The sequence below is a fragment of the Epinephelus lanceolatus genome, chromosome 12, assembly GCF_041903045.1.
Source record: "Epinephelus lanceolatus isolate andai-2023 chromosome 12, ASM4190304v1, whole genome shotgun sequence".
NCBI classification, from domain to species: Eukaryota; Metazoa; Chordata; class Actinopteri; order Perciformes; family Serranidae; genus Epinephelus; species Epinephelus lanceolatus.
This window is the reverse complement of record NC_135745.1, coordinates 41,501,134-41,517,165: the sequence shown is the minus strand read 5'-3', so window position 1 is coordinate 41,517,165 and position 16,032 is coordinate 41,501,134. Positions and strand designations below refer to the sequence as shown.

At 43.5% G+C, this 16,032-nt stretch overlaps 1 protein-coding gene across 1 annotated transcript in view; it reads left to right on the top strand.

The window, feature by feature from the left end:
- The first annotated feature begins 260 nt into the window (after positions 1-260).
- The window catches only part of kcnq3 (potassium voltage-gated channel, KQT-like subfamily, member 3), a 210,234-nt gene continuing 194,462 nt past the window's right edge, over positions 261-16,032 (top strand). Inside the window, exons 1-2 of the mRNA XM_033649653.2 lie at positions 261-503; positions 1,115-1,559. Of these exons, the coding sequence (XP_033505544.1) occupies positions 1,246-1,559 (314 nt within the window). The 5' untranslated portion in view covers positions 261-503; positions 1,115-1,245. The remainder of the gene's footprint in view (positions 504-1,114; positions 1,560-16,032) is intronic.

Here is a 16,032-nt window from a genome sequence, read left to right as displayed (position 1 = left end):
AGTGTGCGTGCGCGTGCGCGTGTTTCATTATATGTGACACATGCATATGACAACAGGCGCGTACACGTGTGCATGACTGTGCAGATGAAGATCTCATGCGCGCGTCTGCCTACACCTGCCTGTGTTTACATGCTTGTTTCCCGCATACATTCAGGTGGACGGCATCCTCCAGCGCGTGCACACAGTCGGCGTGTATATATGTGTGTGTGCGCGCGCACGTTGCGTCTGCGTTGCTGCTGATGAAAGCCTGATCCTCTCTCTCTCTCTCTCTCTCTCTCTCTCTCTCTCTCTCTCTCCTCTCCTCTTTCTCTCTCCTGCTTCTCCTCCGTTTCAGTTTGAGTATCGACCTCCTTCACGCAGCATCTCTGCTCTCCATCCTCCGTCTCCACCCTCCTCCTCCTCCTCCTCCGCTGCCGCCGCCTCAGCCTCAGCGCCGCTTCCTCTGCAGGTGGATGGAGGCTGGAAGCCCCGGAGACACGAGCCATGCACGGGAACCGCTGCTGGTAGGGCTCGGTGCGGCTGCTGGGAGCTGTTTTTGTCTCCGGCGGGTTTCCTCCCATATGTGCCTGTTTTATTTGCTGTGTTTGTGTGTGACGGGATGCAGCGTGATGCCAGGTCTTTGTCTCTCCTGTGTGTGTGTGTGTGTGTGTGTGTGTGTGTGTGTGTATGTATGCGTGTGTGGTTTTTGGGCAGGAGAAGGTGTTTGGCAAGTGGGCAATTGTTGCTTGATGCCCTTATAGATTTCCAGTTGATTGATTGACAGGCTTCAGCATCGCCAGGAATCAGGTGTTTTATCGCCTCACGTCGCGTAACATCTCTCTCACACTGGACTCAAACGCGTCTGTGGTGCTCTTTAGTGAGTTTATCCGACTTTGTGGTGATCTCACCTCCCGTATTGTGTCCCTGTAACATCTCTAGTGTTTTCATAATAAGGGCGTGGGGGGGTTTTGCGGCTTTTACGCACAATTCTTCCAAATGATCTTGTCGGATTTCTGCTCTGTGCGAACCAAAATGTACCAGATGCCGATGGTTTCTCAAAAATAAAGGATGTTACGCTCTCCCTCTCTGTCTCCCCCTCTCCCTCCATCACTCCTCCTTTCTCTCTGTTTTCCAGTCAGACTGCTGAGCACCTCCCTTCGCGCCGGGGACCACATCCTTAAATGACCCGCGGCTGAGGAGGGGGTGTCTCCGGATCCAGCGCCCGGATCATGGCATGCTGCCCACACCGGGCATCCAGCACTGACCATGGGGCTCCGGTCCAGGACCGTCGCTAGCGGCTCGGAGGAGCAGAAGAAGACCTCCGGCGCTCCTCCCGGGGACTTATTGGACCAAGGCACCGGGGGAGCGGACAAGGATGGCGCCCTGCTGCTGGTGGCTTCGGGTCGGGATGACTTCAAGCGGGGCTCTCAGGGCATCGGCATCGGGCTGCTCGCCAAGACCCCCCTGAACTACACCCGGCCGGCCAAGAGGAATAACATCCGCAAGAGGAGGATCCAGAACCTGCTCTACGACGCGCTGGAGAGGCCGAGAGGATGGGCGCTGCTCTACCACGCGTTCGTGTGAGTACATGAAAGAGCGTTTTTTTTTGTTTTGTTTTTACAACTTGTGCGCGGTGATTAATAATGGCTTATTGAGATGAAGGGAGCAGCGGAGCAGTGAGAGCCTCCTCACCCCGCTGGGAGTCACGGGGGAGCTGGAAACAGCTGATTGTTGCAGAGTCTCAGGAGCGAGGGGACTCACTTGGTTGCAGCAATTTCCAGTCCATTAATGAAGGCTTGTTCTCCGCTGATGTGGAATCCAGTTAGGTCGTAACCTAATATTGATGTGGGGAATGAATAGTTTCCTTCTGTACGTCACCGTGGCTGCTTGGTTATGCAATGTCACAGTCAGATCTCGGCTCCTTCACATTTCACTTGTGTGCTGGTCTGAGCTGAGGTGTCAGCTGTGGACTTGTTTCCTGGAAATGGACAGAGAGGCTGTGAATGCTTGTGCTTTCAAAAGTTTCCACTTAAACCCACCAAACTTACATAAGTGGAGCTGTAACAGATGGCTGATGAAACGTGGTGCATGATCAGTGTGATATTTTCTGTTGAAGTAGGTTACCAAGCTCTCAGCTCAGAGGCTCAGAGGCAGAGTCGGTGCTGGACTCTCTCCTGGTGTGGCTCTTTCACACTTTTGGCTTCAAAGCAGGTTTTAGTGGACTTTAGCTTATTTTAGCTCTGATGCTCAGCTGGTGTCACACATCCATATGTATGTCGAAGAAGTATGTGTGGGGTTGCTTGTCTTGTATGTTCAGGTCACTCCGAAGTGAGCAGGTGTACTGATGTGCATGTGTAATAAATGCATAGAGTTTAGATTAAAAGCAAAATTTTGAAGAAAAGTGAGAATTTTTTTGTAGTCTTGGTGTCAGACCTGTTGTAGAGCTGGAACATGTGACTGATATTTCTTTATTAATCATTTAATCTATAAAACATCAAAAAATGATACCCCAGAACACAAAGTGACGTCTCCAGCTTCCTGTTTTATCTCAACAACAGAACAAAACCAAAAGATATTCACTTAATGCTGAGATAAAAAAGAAAATGGTTTGTGGTGTATTTGTGGCACTAAAAAACAGGAGTTGTGTTCTGGTGTTCTTTGTGGTGAAAAGGAAATAGATGGCTTCATTCATAGCTGAAGATGCTTTCTATCGATTTCACACATTAAAATTAATTTTCATTGTGGTTATTCTTCCTCAGCCTGTGTATAAAGTCCTCTGTGGCTCTGCAGGAGTTCTGTCAAGTCTGACACGGTAACCCTGCAGCTCAGGCTCCAGAAGAAAATGTTGGCATCGTACATTTCTGCACACCATGAATATGTTAGATTCGTACATTTGATATGTATCAACAACAAAGTGACCAAGTTTATGAACTGACTGTTGTGATCTGGAGGTGGAGAAGATGGTGGATGGTGTGTCACCTAGGCGAGACGCCTGCCAAGCTGCAAAACTGGTTGTGATAAAATGAGTCACTGCTGTTTCCAGCGGCATTTTAGGTACCAAATGTGGGTGTTTTGTTGCAACCCATTGCTGTTTTTCCTGCAGCGATAGTGCCATGAACATTGGCTCTTTTTTACAGAGACACCACTGTTTTTTCCAGCGGAGATAGCGCCACAGAAGCAGTTGCTGCTTACAGAGGTAGCACTGTTTTGCTCGCAGGGATAGTGCCAAGAAAAATGTTTGCTTTTTACCACGACACCACTGCTTTTCCAGCGGGGATAGTACCAAGAACAATGGTTCTTTATAAGGAGACATCACTTTTTTTCAGTGGGCATAGTGCCACAAAAAGCAGTTGTTGCTTACAGAGACATCACTGCTTTTCCGGTGGAAATTGTGCCATAAAAAGTGGTTGTTTTTTACTGATACATTGCTGCTCTTCTAACAGGTATTGTGCCTCTATAAGCATGCCCTTAAAGGGACAGTGCACCCAAAAATGAAAATTCAGCCATTATCTACTCACCCATATGCCGAGGGAGGCTCAGGTGAAGTTTTAGAGTTCTCACATCACTTGCGGAGATCCAAGGGGAGAGGAGGTAGCAACGCAACTCCACCTAATGGAGGCTGACGGCGCCCCAGATTCAAACGTCCAAAAACACATAATTGAAACCACAAAATATCTCCATACTGCTCGTCCGTAGTGATCCAAGTGATCCATGTAGCCTGTAGCTCTGACTGCAGGCTACAATGTGGCTAAAAACAGAGTTCCCTCGGCATATGGGTGAGTAGATAATGGCTGAATTTTCATTTTTGGGTGCACTGAACATAACCACACGTCAACCACAGCGTTGTTGAAACAAAAAACTTCAACGTACCTGCTACATAATTACATGCAAATGTAACATATTTGTGGTTTGCATAAAGGTACAATGCCAACATATATTCCCGTGACTGCGTTGAACCCTGGTGATGTCATATCCATGTCATCAGGGCTTGGAGACGACACATTTTAACACAACGTCTGGAGTTTGAAAGACGTGGTTGTTTCCCAGGCAGGGAGACGCAAATAAAAGAAATGTCTCAGTTGCATTATGGGAAATGTAGTGTTTTCTGGACTAAGAGTCAGAATCTCCTGAATCTCTCTTTGATTGTGATGATTCATTTGTAAATCTGTTTCCAACTTCATGGAAGTGCAAGACTGAATCACTAGAGTATCCCACTAAGGCCTATCCTTGGGTAGGTGGAGTTTGCATGCGGCCTGATGGGAAGTGTTGCTTGATATTTCAGTTTGATCAAGTCTAATTTAGTGCAAGTTTGAATACAGTCACGTAAATGGTGTTGAAACAAATGTTTTATGTAACACACGTGTATTTAAAAACATCAGTTTTAAACCAGATTCAGCCCAAATTGAACGCAGACGTTTTTGACCTTTACATCATCAAACATCGTCTGAAGTCCATGTGACTGTCATAATTAAGGCTGTGATCTAATAAAGCAGCAGGTCGTTAATAGTATCTGTCTGATTCTCACTGCTGCACTGTGTGTGTTTTCAGAAGTTTTGTCTCTCTGGTGATGATGTGGATGTTATGTCACAAAGCAGTAATTAATATTCTCAGCCAGCATCTCATAACTGTCGACCTTTCCCTCCCTCAGAGCTGTTTGGACACATTTCAGCTCTCCTGTCTGATAAATGCTGTGATTTTAACATCTGCTTTGTCCCATCGCCAAAATGACAGTCGATAGCAGGGGGCAGGAAATACCTTCAGTTTGTTTGTTTTCATGAAGCCGTAACATCTCAAAATTCACCAGCGTTTTCACTGTTGTTCCAAATGTGGTTTTGTTGCTGCCAGAGTTGCAAACTCATCATCTGGAGTCAAAATGAACAAACATTCAGCTGCTGTCTTCTTTCTTTCCCACTTAGTCACAAGCTTGAAGAACAGGATTTTTAAGAAATCCTCATATCAGCATCATCAGTGTCCGTCCCAAAAATCTGACATCGACAGGGCTCTAATGAAAATGTTGTTCCTCCCAAATAGACCTTTGAAGAACTGAGAATAAACAACAGTCAACAACCAGTTTATAAAGTGTTTCATCAGCGCCAGTGTTGGTACAAACCTCGTCTGGAAACTCAGTGCATTTTGTTAAGTTAGAACATGAAGCGTGTTGTTGACTCGTCGCTTTTCAGTCCCGTCAGGAAGTTGTGATTCAAGAGTAGAAGGCAACTTTTTCAAATCTCTCCAATTTTTATGCAACTTAAGGAATGTTTGCCAGTTTATCTGATCTCTCCACACAAAAAATAACCCTCTTCAGAATCAGGACAGCTTTTATGAGCGGGGACAGACAAAAATCTTAAAATGCTGGCTTGGTATTTGAGTGTGTGTGTGGAAAACTGGAAATTAAAGGGACAGTTCACTCTGAGATAAAGACAAAAAAAAAAAAATCTGTCAACTGTATCACTGCACAAAAGGAAGTGTGCATCTACTGCTAGCTCACCTAGCACCACTGAGCTAGACAGTACACCTCAGCAGAGGAGGACGCCATTATTGTTTACATCTCGCACTCTCAAAAGCACGAGCCTCTCATCCATGCGTAGATGCTTCCTTCTGCGCGATGTGATACGGTTAGTGGGTGTAGCTCGGTAAAAGGAAAATAGTTCCTAACAACCTGTTTGTTTCTTCCAACCCCTCAAATACAGACGCTTGGTCAGTGACCCTCGGTTTCAGATATTGATGCATGTAGCGGCGGTATGAGACCGGGCAACAGAATTATTATCAGCTTTGAGCTTCTTCCATCGTGTAAAAAGTGAGAAAATCTGCATAGGACGCGTGGAAACGAACTCCAGACTTTCACCGAGCCTGCCGTCCGTTTCCTGTGTGAAACCATATGTCAGTTAAATTATTTCAGTAACAATGTAGTGTGCTAGTATGTATACTATGTTTGTGATGTATGTCACGTGACATAGGTGACTTATGCCATGTGACACTGCATTATGTTAGTAACAAACCAACCTGGTCTCACTCTGAAGTTGTTAAAAACAGTGCTCAGTCTAGGGATGGGTCACGATTTTCGAATTTTCGAATAGTCGTTTTATTTTGAAAAATCGATTTTTTAATGCGACTATTACTATTCGCCGTCTTATTTTCCCCCTTTATTTGACATGCAATTCAGCTCCTAACCGCACGAGGGCAGTATAGGATTGCTACAGCGGTGTGAGATGGGCTACCAGCTAGTTTGATGCTCTTCTACAAACAGGAGAAACATGCAGAGACTACTACAGTCATCAAAAAGTTCCGTGTGGAACAACTTCGACAAAATAAATGAAAATGAGGTGCAGTGCAAACTCTGTGAGGCAAAGCTTGCGTATCACAACAATACTACAACAAGTATGCACAGTCATTTGAGAGCGAGGCACGCAGGAGGCGGCGAGGGACGTCAGCGGCGCGACACATCTGCAGCGCGAGTCCCGTAGCAGCTTGGCCCCCTGTTAATCAGTTACAGCGGCTCCACCAGCAACGGGAGCAGCGTGACAACCCCCGTCTGTTGCGTGACAACTCTCTATTTTAGGATGCTCTTCTATTTTTGTCGTGCTACGCTCCCCTACGCGACCCTCCAACAGATAAAAACTACATGAAATAGTGTGCTAAACATGCACAATGTGTTTTTAAATGAATAAACCATTATCAGAGGTGATATGTGATGATTTTTTTTCATGCATTTACCCATGTTTATCCGTGCCATTGTGTAAATGTCCATGGTGGACATTTGAAAGCAAGTAGATGACAAACAGTACAGTAAACTTGTAGATAACTCAAACATATGTAATAACTTAGGTGGGAAATGCTTTAAGATTTCATGCAGCCTACATGCAGCCTCTTGGCTCAGCAAACGGTAAACAACCCCGCTGGCTTCTCTACGTGTCGCTTCCATACGCAGTCAGCGGAGCCCACATGAATACGCCGTGACGCTACGCTGATGTGACGCTTTGCAGCCGGTGGAGCCCGGCCGTAATAATGAATGGATCTCTGTGTGCGTGGCTCCGGGAGCGGGGGTATTAATCACTCGAAAAATCGTCGAATAGTTGCCATGATTTTCGAATAGTGTTTTTGCTTGTGCTGCCCATGCCTAGCTCGGTCAGTGTCTCCAGGCGTCAGATGCTAACGACAAAAGCCGTCCTTCCATGTTGGCATGTTACGCAGTTGGTCATCATTATTGTTTAATTCACGGTGGGACAAAAATGAGACTTAAGGTGGCCTAAGTCCTAGCAGGGCCTGTGTTAGCTTCCCGTGTGACTGCAAAGCCAAAGCCTGTTCTGTTTTCCTAAACCCAACAACATGTGTGTTGTTGAAGGAAAAAAAGGTCAATCTGGGGTGTTGTACCGACATAATGCTTTTATTTTGAAAGAGACTGTATGCAAACTGTACATTTCCTGTGAAAACAGAAGTGTATTTTGAAAACAGACAATGCATGTAACAGGCTGAAGTTGACACAGCATCCCAGAACGTCAACAACCAACACACCCAGGGTACCTTGGACGTCATATGTGGACGTGGAAAGTCCATGACCAAACGTGAACATGTGACGAGGTCACAGTGATGGTGTGTTTAACAAACATACGTGTTTTATGCCAAAGCATGATTTTGTTTTAAACCTAAGCACATGCTTTTGTTGGCTAAACCTAAGACAGGATACTTAAAATGAAGGTTTGTTTTTTTTTTTTTACCTGCGTTATAAGTCTATTTTGAAGAGTGTGTGTGTGTGTGTGTGTATGTAACAAGGGGAAACTGCACATTTTCTGTGAAAATGGAAGTTGATTTTGAAAAGACACAATACATGTAAGTTGCCACGTCATGGCTGAACATCCAAAATTAATGATGAAGGGCATCATACACTGACGTGTAGCTCCACTGACCAAGTGTCGGTATTTGATGAGTTGGGATGAGAATGTGCTGACGTGAAACTGCTCACAACAAGGTGTGTGTATGATCTTGAGTAACTGGGTCATGATTTCTGTAAAGACACATTGCTGTTGAGTTTTTCAATCGTATTTTTTGGCGCTTTGAGCACCACAAGCTGAGTGACATCTAGTTCCATTATACTGGAGAGAAGGCAGACATCCCCACAGCCGATACCTCCAACACTCTGCGACTCACACCAGAACAATTTAGACTGATAAAATTTAGCACGAAAGATAAGATGAATAAAAATAAAAAAAAAATGTGTTTTTGATTTTGGGGTGAACTGTCCCTTTATATTGTAGCTGTTAAAAATCTGAACACACTTAGAAGATTTAAGTCATTACAGTTTTGTTATTTGCAGACTGAAAAGAGAGAGACAGTGACCTGTAAACTCTCCTGTGAACACTTGTCAACAGCACTTTAACACGTCGACAGCCTGGTGTGGATGTTGTGTGTATCGTCACGAGCTAACGTCCTCGTAGACGTGTTGAGGAGGACGTTATATTTGACTATTTCTAAATCTAATATCTTTTATACACAGCATGGGAGGAAGCGTCTGACTTACTTTACTCTCATTGGAGCTTATTATCTCCAGCGTCTTTATCTCAACCGTTTCAGTTTTTGCAGCTGATTTTAATTTTCAATATTTCCAGTCTCTTGGTGGTCATTTTGGGCTGCAATAATCCCCAGAAGTGACTTGCTTTGTAATCTGTTGTTGGTTTAGTTTGCCCAGTGTTCTGGTTATTTTTGGTCTAACAGATGGTTTTGGCTGCGGAGGTGCAGTTTGTATGCAGCCTTTAAAGAAGTTCTGCCTGAGAGTCTGAACTCAGGACAAAGAGAATCCCCAGAGATGCCTCTTCTCAGCTGCTGACCGACACCACAGTTTGTTTCTGCTCTTCTTCGCTCATTAACTCGGAGACGAGAGAGGAAAACACTGACGAGGCTGACTCACCCTTCAGCTCGTTATGTGTCTCGTGTTTAAGTGACGACACGCCGTGTTTCACTGCAACGCAACATATGCAACACCCAATATGGCAGCTCCATATGGGCTGCTGGTGGTGGAGCCGCAGTGAAATTACATGCAAACACTCAGACATTTATCAGCTTATATCACACACACACAAATCAACTTCAGTGGAGTCCAAAGTTATAACATGTTTGAATCAAAACACGGCTTGTTCCTGTTTCTACATATGATGTCATACCTTGTTTCTGTCTTTACGTATGATGTCATGCCTTGTTTCTGTCTCTACGTATGATGACATACCTTGTTTTTGTCTCTACGTATGATGACATACCTTGTGTCTGTCTCTACGTATGATGTCATACCTTGTTTTTGTCTCTACGTATGATGTCATGCCTTGTTTTTGTCTCTACGTATGATGACATACCATGTTTGTCTCTACGTATGATGTCATGCCTTGTTTCTGTCTCTACGTATGATGACATGCCTTGTTTCTGTCTCTACGTATGATGACATACCTTGTTTCTGTCTCTACATATGATGACATGCCTTGTTTTTGTCTCTACGTATGATGTCATGCCTTGTTTTTGTCTCTACATATGATGACATACCATGTTTGTCTCTACGTATGATGTCATGCCTTGTTTCTGTCTCTACGTATGATGACATGCCTTGTTTCTGTCTCTATGTATGATGTGATACCTTGTTTTTGTCTCTACGTATGATGACATACCTTGTTTCTGTCTCTATGTATGATGTCATACCTTGTTTCTGTCTCTACGTATGATGACATACCTTGTTTCTGTCTCTACGTATGATGACATACCTTGTTTCTGTCTCTACGTATGATGTCATACCTTGTTTTTGTCTCTACGTATGATGTCATACCTTGTTTCTGTCTCTACGTATGATGACATACCTTGTGTCTGTCTCTACGTATGATGTCATACCTTGTTTTTGTCTCTACGTATGATGACATACCTTGTGTCTGTCTCTACGTATGATGACATACCTTGTTTCTGTCTCTACGTATGATGTCATACCTTGTTTCTGTCTCTACGTATGATGTCATACCTTGTTTTTGTCTCTACGTATGATGTCATACCTTGTTTCTGTCTCTATGTATGATGTCATACCTTGTTTTTGTCTCTACGTATGATGTCATACCTTGTTTCTGTCTCTATGTATGATGTCATAGAGTAGAGAGGGGATGTCAGCTGCAGGTAACATGAGGTCGAGGTTAAACAAGGTCATTTTACTGCTAAATCAGATAGTGTGTGTGTAAAATGATATTTCCTGCACAAATGTTTATAGATTATGCTGCATTAATCCAAAACACAAGACACATTTATGACGTCACACGGCTACTGAATTATTAATTTAAAGGGTTGTTTCATATAAATGCCAAAAAAATATCCTTTTTCTCAAGATCTCTTTTGTATTGTTCCTGCTTGACCCTGAGCTTCTTGTTAGTTGTTGCTCACATCACCATAATGTTTAAAGATATTTCATATTCCTCCATCATACATTGTATTTCTGCCTTTTGACTTTTCCACATTTACTTTAGTTTTATTTATATGCATATATTTATATATGATAAAGAAGGCAAATGTAAATCATTTTAAAGGTCCAGTGTGTAAGATTCAGGGTGATTTAGTGGCATCTAGTGCTGAAGATTGCAGATTGCAACCAGCTGACACTTCTCCTGGTTAATAGTGTTAGTGTTCATTGTTCAGGAGGTTTTTACCAGGAACTGAATTATCCCCAGAGGTCTCTTCCTTTTCAAAGCAAACAGACCAGCTGATTTAAAGTGGTAAAACACTGAAAAAAAAGCAGTTTCATGTTACAGATTTGTGCCACTCCTGCTCATGTTTGGCATGTCGTAGACGGCGCACTTGCTTGGCACCTGCAGATGTGTGCCCGCCTATTTGCTTTGATAACTTCATGTGTGCATGCCTTATTTCTAATCCAGATGTCCAGGAGGTTTTTACTATGAACCAAATTATCTGACTTATCGTCTCCAAAACCAACAGATAAAATGGTGCATAGGATCCATACAAAAAATGTACACGCGCACAAAAGTCAAAAATGGCATGCACAAAAAATATTCAACAATTTCTACAATCAGGCTTCCACCTCACCATCTGTGTCACCAATTTCCCATCTCAAAAATGTTCGTAAGCATGGGTCGCTTTCCACTCCAGGTGCTTTAAACCTGTAAAAACTCTGACTAAAGCAGATTCACTTTAAAAAAATCTGTGTTTTTCGGGGCGTCTCACGACTGTGGTGGAAGCAAAAACGTGAATGCCCCTGTTGTAGAAACATGGCGGTGCAACATGGCAAACCTCGTAGAGGAGGACCTGCTCCCTGTGTGGATATAAGACTTCTGTCCAAATGAATGTGCAAAAACACGACTGAAGTAAGGGCGCAAGGACCTGCTAAACCAACAGGTGGCGATATATCCCGATCACACAAAGTAGAATACGAATACGAATACGTTGCCAGGTGTACAATAATTATCGTATTTGTATGATAATTTGGCCCTCTGTACGATGTACGATCAATAATCCCAAAAAAGGTCAAATGTACAATCTTTTTTTTTTTTTTTTTTTAAAGATATTTTTGAGGGCATTTTTTAGCCTTTATTTGATAGGACAGACAAGTGTGAAAGAGAGAGAGAGAGGGGGAGTGACACGCAGCAAAGGGCCACAGGCTGGAGCCAAACCCGGGCCACCGCGGCAACAGCCCCACACATGGGGCACCCGCTCCGCCACCAAGCCACCGACGCCCCACATGTACAATCATTTGACCATTTTGTGAATGTGTGGTTGTAATCAGTATGCCAGAGTTTTTTTGTGAACCCTGAAGGCATCTGTTCCCATGTGACATCTTTCCAGCCAATCGCACTTTGCTTAGCGTGAGATACGGGTGACGTTTGTCTCTGATCAATGAGCACGATTGGCTGAATGGTCAGCTGTACCCGCCCCACGAGGCGCTAGGACCCGTCAGGAAGTCGAGCGAGAATGAGATTCAAAACAGAAGAAGAAGAAGAAAAACAGAAGCAAGGAAAATGGGAAAAAAAGTAAACACTAGAGTGACTATATTTGCCTGTAGCGCATCAGTAGGATTGTTATTTTGGTTATGACGGATGTACGATAATTTCCCTCAAAATACAATAATTTTCTCTGGTACAATAATCCTACATTTCCCACCTGGCAACGCTGTTGGCCAATCAGAAGCCTGAAGAATAGCTATTATAGGAAGGCTACCTGCAGCACTGACCTCTGTAGCTCATTCTCATGCCTCTGTTCTTCAAAATAGTGGAAGAGTAATTGCACATTTATTTGTGAACATGTAAAAAGTCCTGTTAGGTCAGAACCAGCTCTATTTTGGCCACATCTGTCATTGCATGAAATGTCACCTCCTTTGTGACGCCTCACAGAAAGAGATAACGGCACATCACAAGCCAAAAAACTGTTTTCCTTGCTTATATATCAACACTGAAAACTGTGTTTTTGGACATCTTCATCCTGGATGGGATATTTACAAATGTCAGTTTTTTAGCAACCTAAATTGCATTTAGCATGAAACACTGAAACGTATAGGAAAAGCTACATTAAAAAATCTCCATGTACATGCTGACTCAGCCTAAATCCTGTCCCTGCAGCTACAAAAGGAGGTTTGAAATGCTTTGGTTAGATATATCTCATGTTTGTGGAAGGTCTGAGGTCGAGACTCTAACAGTGTTGTCACAAACCACATACTAAAAATGACTGAATGTGTGTCAAATCTGAAATTAATTCAAAAATAAAAATAGTCCTATGTCGGCTTTATATTTGCCACATAATGTAACTGTCTTCATGGCTGTAATTTTAGTGAACTCATCCTCATAAAGTGATGATAATTAACATTATTCATGCAGGATTTGTAAGACCAGAGATGACACACACACACACACACACACACACACACAGACAAAATCCATCCAGAGGTGGACACATCTGTTCAGCTCTAACCGGAGCTCTTTAGGTGTTAAGTGTCTTGCTCAAGGGCACTTTAGTGGTTTGTGTTGACAGCAGGGGGAAGCGTTACTCACGCTCTTCACCCACAGATTATGATGCATAGGCAGCACTTCAACGTGACACATGTATAGGAAGGAGAGGCAAGTGGGACGGGGATTAAAGAGCAGAAACAGATGGGTGGACGGAGATAAAGAAACTACATAGACGCAGGTGTATGAAGAGGTGGAGGGAGATGTCGTGCTGTCAGAAAACAACCTGTGTAACATTCTACATGTGAAAACTCTGAGAACTCACACAGCAGCTGCCTGCTCTGTTTGAACCAAAGTCAGCATGAAGCTGAATTATTTGACATTTTAGAGTAAAACACATCTTCCAAAAACATTTCACCAGGGTCTGACCTGCAGTGACTCAACAAGAAAATCTATTCATGAAAAAATAAAGATGTACTTCAAGTAAAAGCTTGTAAAGTCATGAATGTGTGGTTTGTTGTTTGGCCTGCATGAAGAGAGGATTCCCAAAATACTTCAGATTCATCCACAGGTGGAAGTTATGCAGAATTTTCTGAAGCAAACTTGACTCGGCACGTCAAAGTGTCTGTTCAACATTTATTCTGACAGCCTGGCACTTTGACTGATAACCCAAATAATTGAATTTAAGCCGGCAGTCCTTTTTTCCCCGCAGGGGATTTTAATATGAGCTGGGTGACTTTGGATCACTCTAATTCCCTGGTGGGGTTCAGGAAACACCGGCGGCCTCTCAGGCAGTTTCAGAGGGGCCCCGGCAGAATTATACACAACAGTCTAATTTCAATAATGAGGATTGAGAGAGAGCTGCTCAGAGTTTACCACTGTCTCATTGTCTCTGTCAGACTGTTTCCTCGTCTAATGAACAGGATATGATGTCTAACAGGAGAAGCTAGGAGAAACACTGGCCCTCATTTATGAAACAAACGTAAAGCTCTGCATTTATCAATGTGGACATGAGCGGAGGCTACGACCACGTCTCACGTCAGGTCTCAGCTCGTGCACCTGAGTTAGAGTCAGTATGGACTTGCAGTGCAGCAGTGTATCTGGCTGAGGTGGAGAATTGCCAGTCAGAATATGGTCTGAGTGCTTGCAGCCATGTAGTGATCACTTAAAAATGTATTGCCTGTAAGAAGACGTTATATTTTGTAAAGGCCTACATTGCAGAGAGCTCTTTGCCCGGCTCTGTGGGGTCGTAATAACCACATAATGTCTTGGCAGATATCACCACGATGGTATGAAGATATTTTAAACGCGATATCGTGGAATTCAATATATTGTCCCGATTTTACCACTGAATTCGTAAATTTGACGATTTGTTTTTTTCTATATTTCTGCCTTGGACAGATTCCCCAAGCAGTTGGGGGTTCAGTGCCTTGATCAAGGGTACCTTGGCAGCACCTAGGAAGTGAACTGGCACCTCTCTAGGTACCAGTCTATTTGAACCGGTGACCCTTCAGTTTCCAAGCCAAGTCCCTATGGGCTGAGCTACTGCTGCACCCAATCACCACTTCTAAGCAGAAGAGAGAAGATAATGTTATTCGTTATGTGTTATGGTGCAGAGTTTCTCCTCTTCTGTGCCGCTGCATCTTGTCCGCAGCTGTCTGTACCAAAGAGTTTTGTGAAAGTCAAGAGCGCTCACTCTGTAGTAAAATCCAGGGACCAAGACGTCCCCAGGAGTCAACCCGCTCTCACTCCGAAGTTGTCGAAATCCAGCGCAGAAACCGTCCTTTAACGTCGGCATGATATGCGGCTGGTCGTCATTGTAGTTTAATGCCACCCAGTGGCTTCAGGGAGAAATGCAGCAGGACAGCAGCAAAAAATGAAGGCAGTGAAAGTCCAAGTAGGGTGTGTGGAAGGGTTCCAACAAACACCAACTTTCACCCCGGCGAGTGGTGTTCACGTCCCTAAAATTATTCAGCCAAAACTTGTTTTTTTGCCTACATCCAACCATGTGCTTTTGTTGCCTAAACAGCAATTTGCGGTGTTGTACCGATGTAGTGCTTTTATTTTGAAAGAGACTGTAAGCAAACTGTACAATTCCTGTGAAAACAGAAGTGTATTTTGAAAACAGACAATGCATGTAACAGGCTGCGTCTCAGAACATCCACAACCAACACACCCAGGGTACCTTGGACGTCATATGTGGACGTGGAATTCCATGACCAAATGTCTATGTGACGAGGTCGCAGTAAGAATGTGTTGCAGAATTACACGGCACAGCACACTGACCAAAAAAACAAACAAAAAAAATCCTGACTGCTCGACTTGAAGCAATCTCAGTCGACTGACGGGTCTCTGATCGATGATTTGAATGTCCAACTTTCAAGGGGAACCCTAACAGACATTGTGACGTACTGAAGATGATTGTCTTGCAGTGTATTAAGTATCGCAGAGTGGCTGTAATATGATGATCGTGGGTAACGTATTGTGATAGTGTCGTTACTCTGTGATATATAGAAGACAGTGGAGCCTGACTTCAGAGAGTTTTCTTCTCAGGAGCTGAAACAATAAGTGGGTAAATCAGTTAGTTGGTTGACAGAAGATCAGTTAGCATCAGTTCTGATAATCAATTAATCCACTGTTCTCTCACATTTTATAGACAACGCGATCAATAACCGTCAGATTAATCGGTGACTTTATAACACTGTTTATGCAAAGCTCACTCTCCTTTTAATATCTCTGCTTGTGTTACACCACCCCAGACATTTGAGCAAAATAAAAAAAGAGCAGCGCTGATTCATGGCAAAACTGCATTTACATGAATTTGCATCAATGTGACAAAATACCTTGATCTTTTTTAGATATTAATTTACTTGATTACAGCCAAAAACAGCAGATCTAAACACTTTTCTCTGCAGTATAAACCCACATATCTTTTCCCAGGAGGTTTTCTCCTTCCAGCTCATCTTCCAGCTTCTGTTGTCTGACGCTGTCGTCACACTGAGCCTCGCTCTGTCAGGCCTCTGCAGCTGCAATCCAAATTTTCTCTCAACCACATCTGACTGGAGCTCCTTTGAAGGAGAGACTCTACGCCAATAACTGATCAATATTTAACAACCAGGGGTGGAAACAGAGAGCTGGTGGGAGCAGA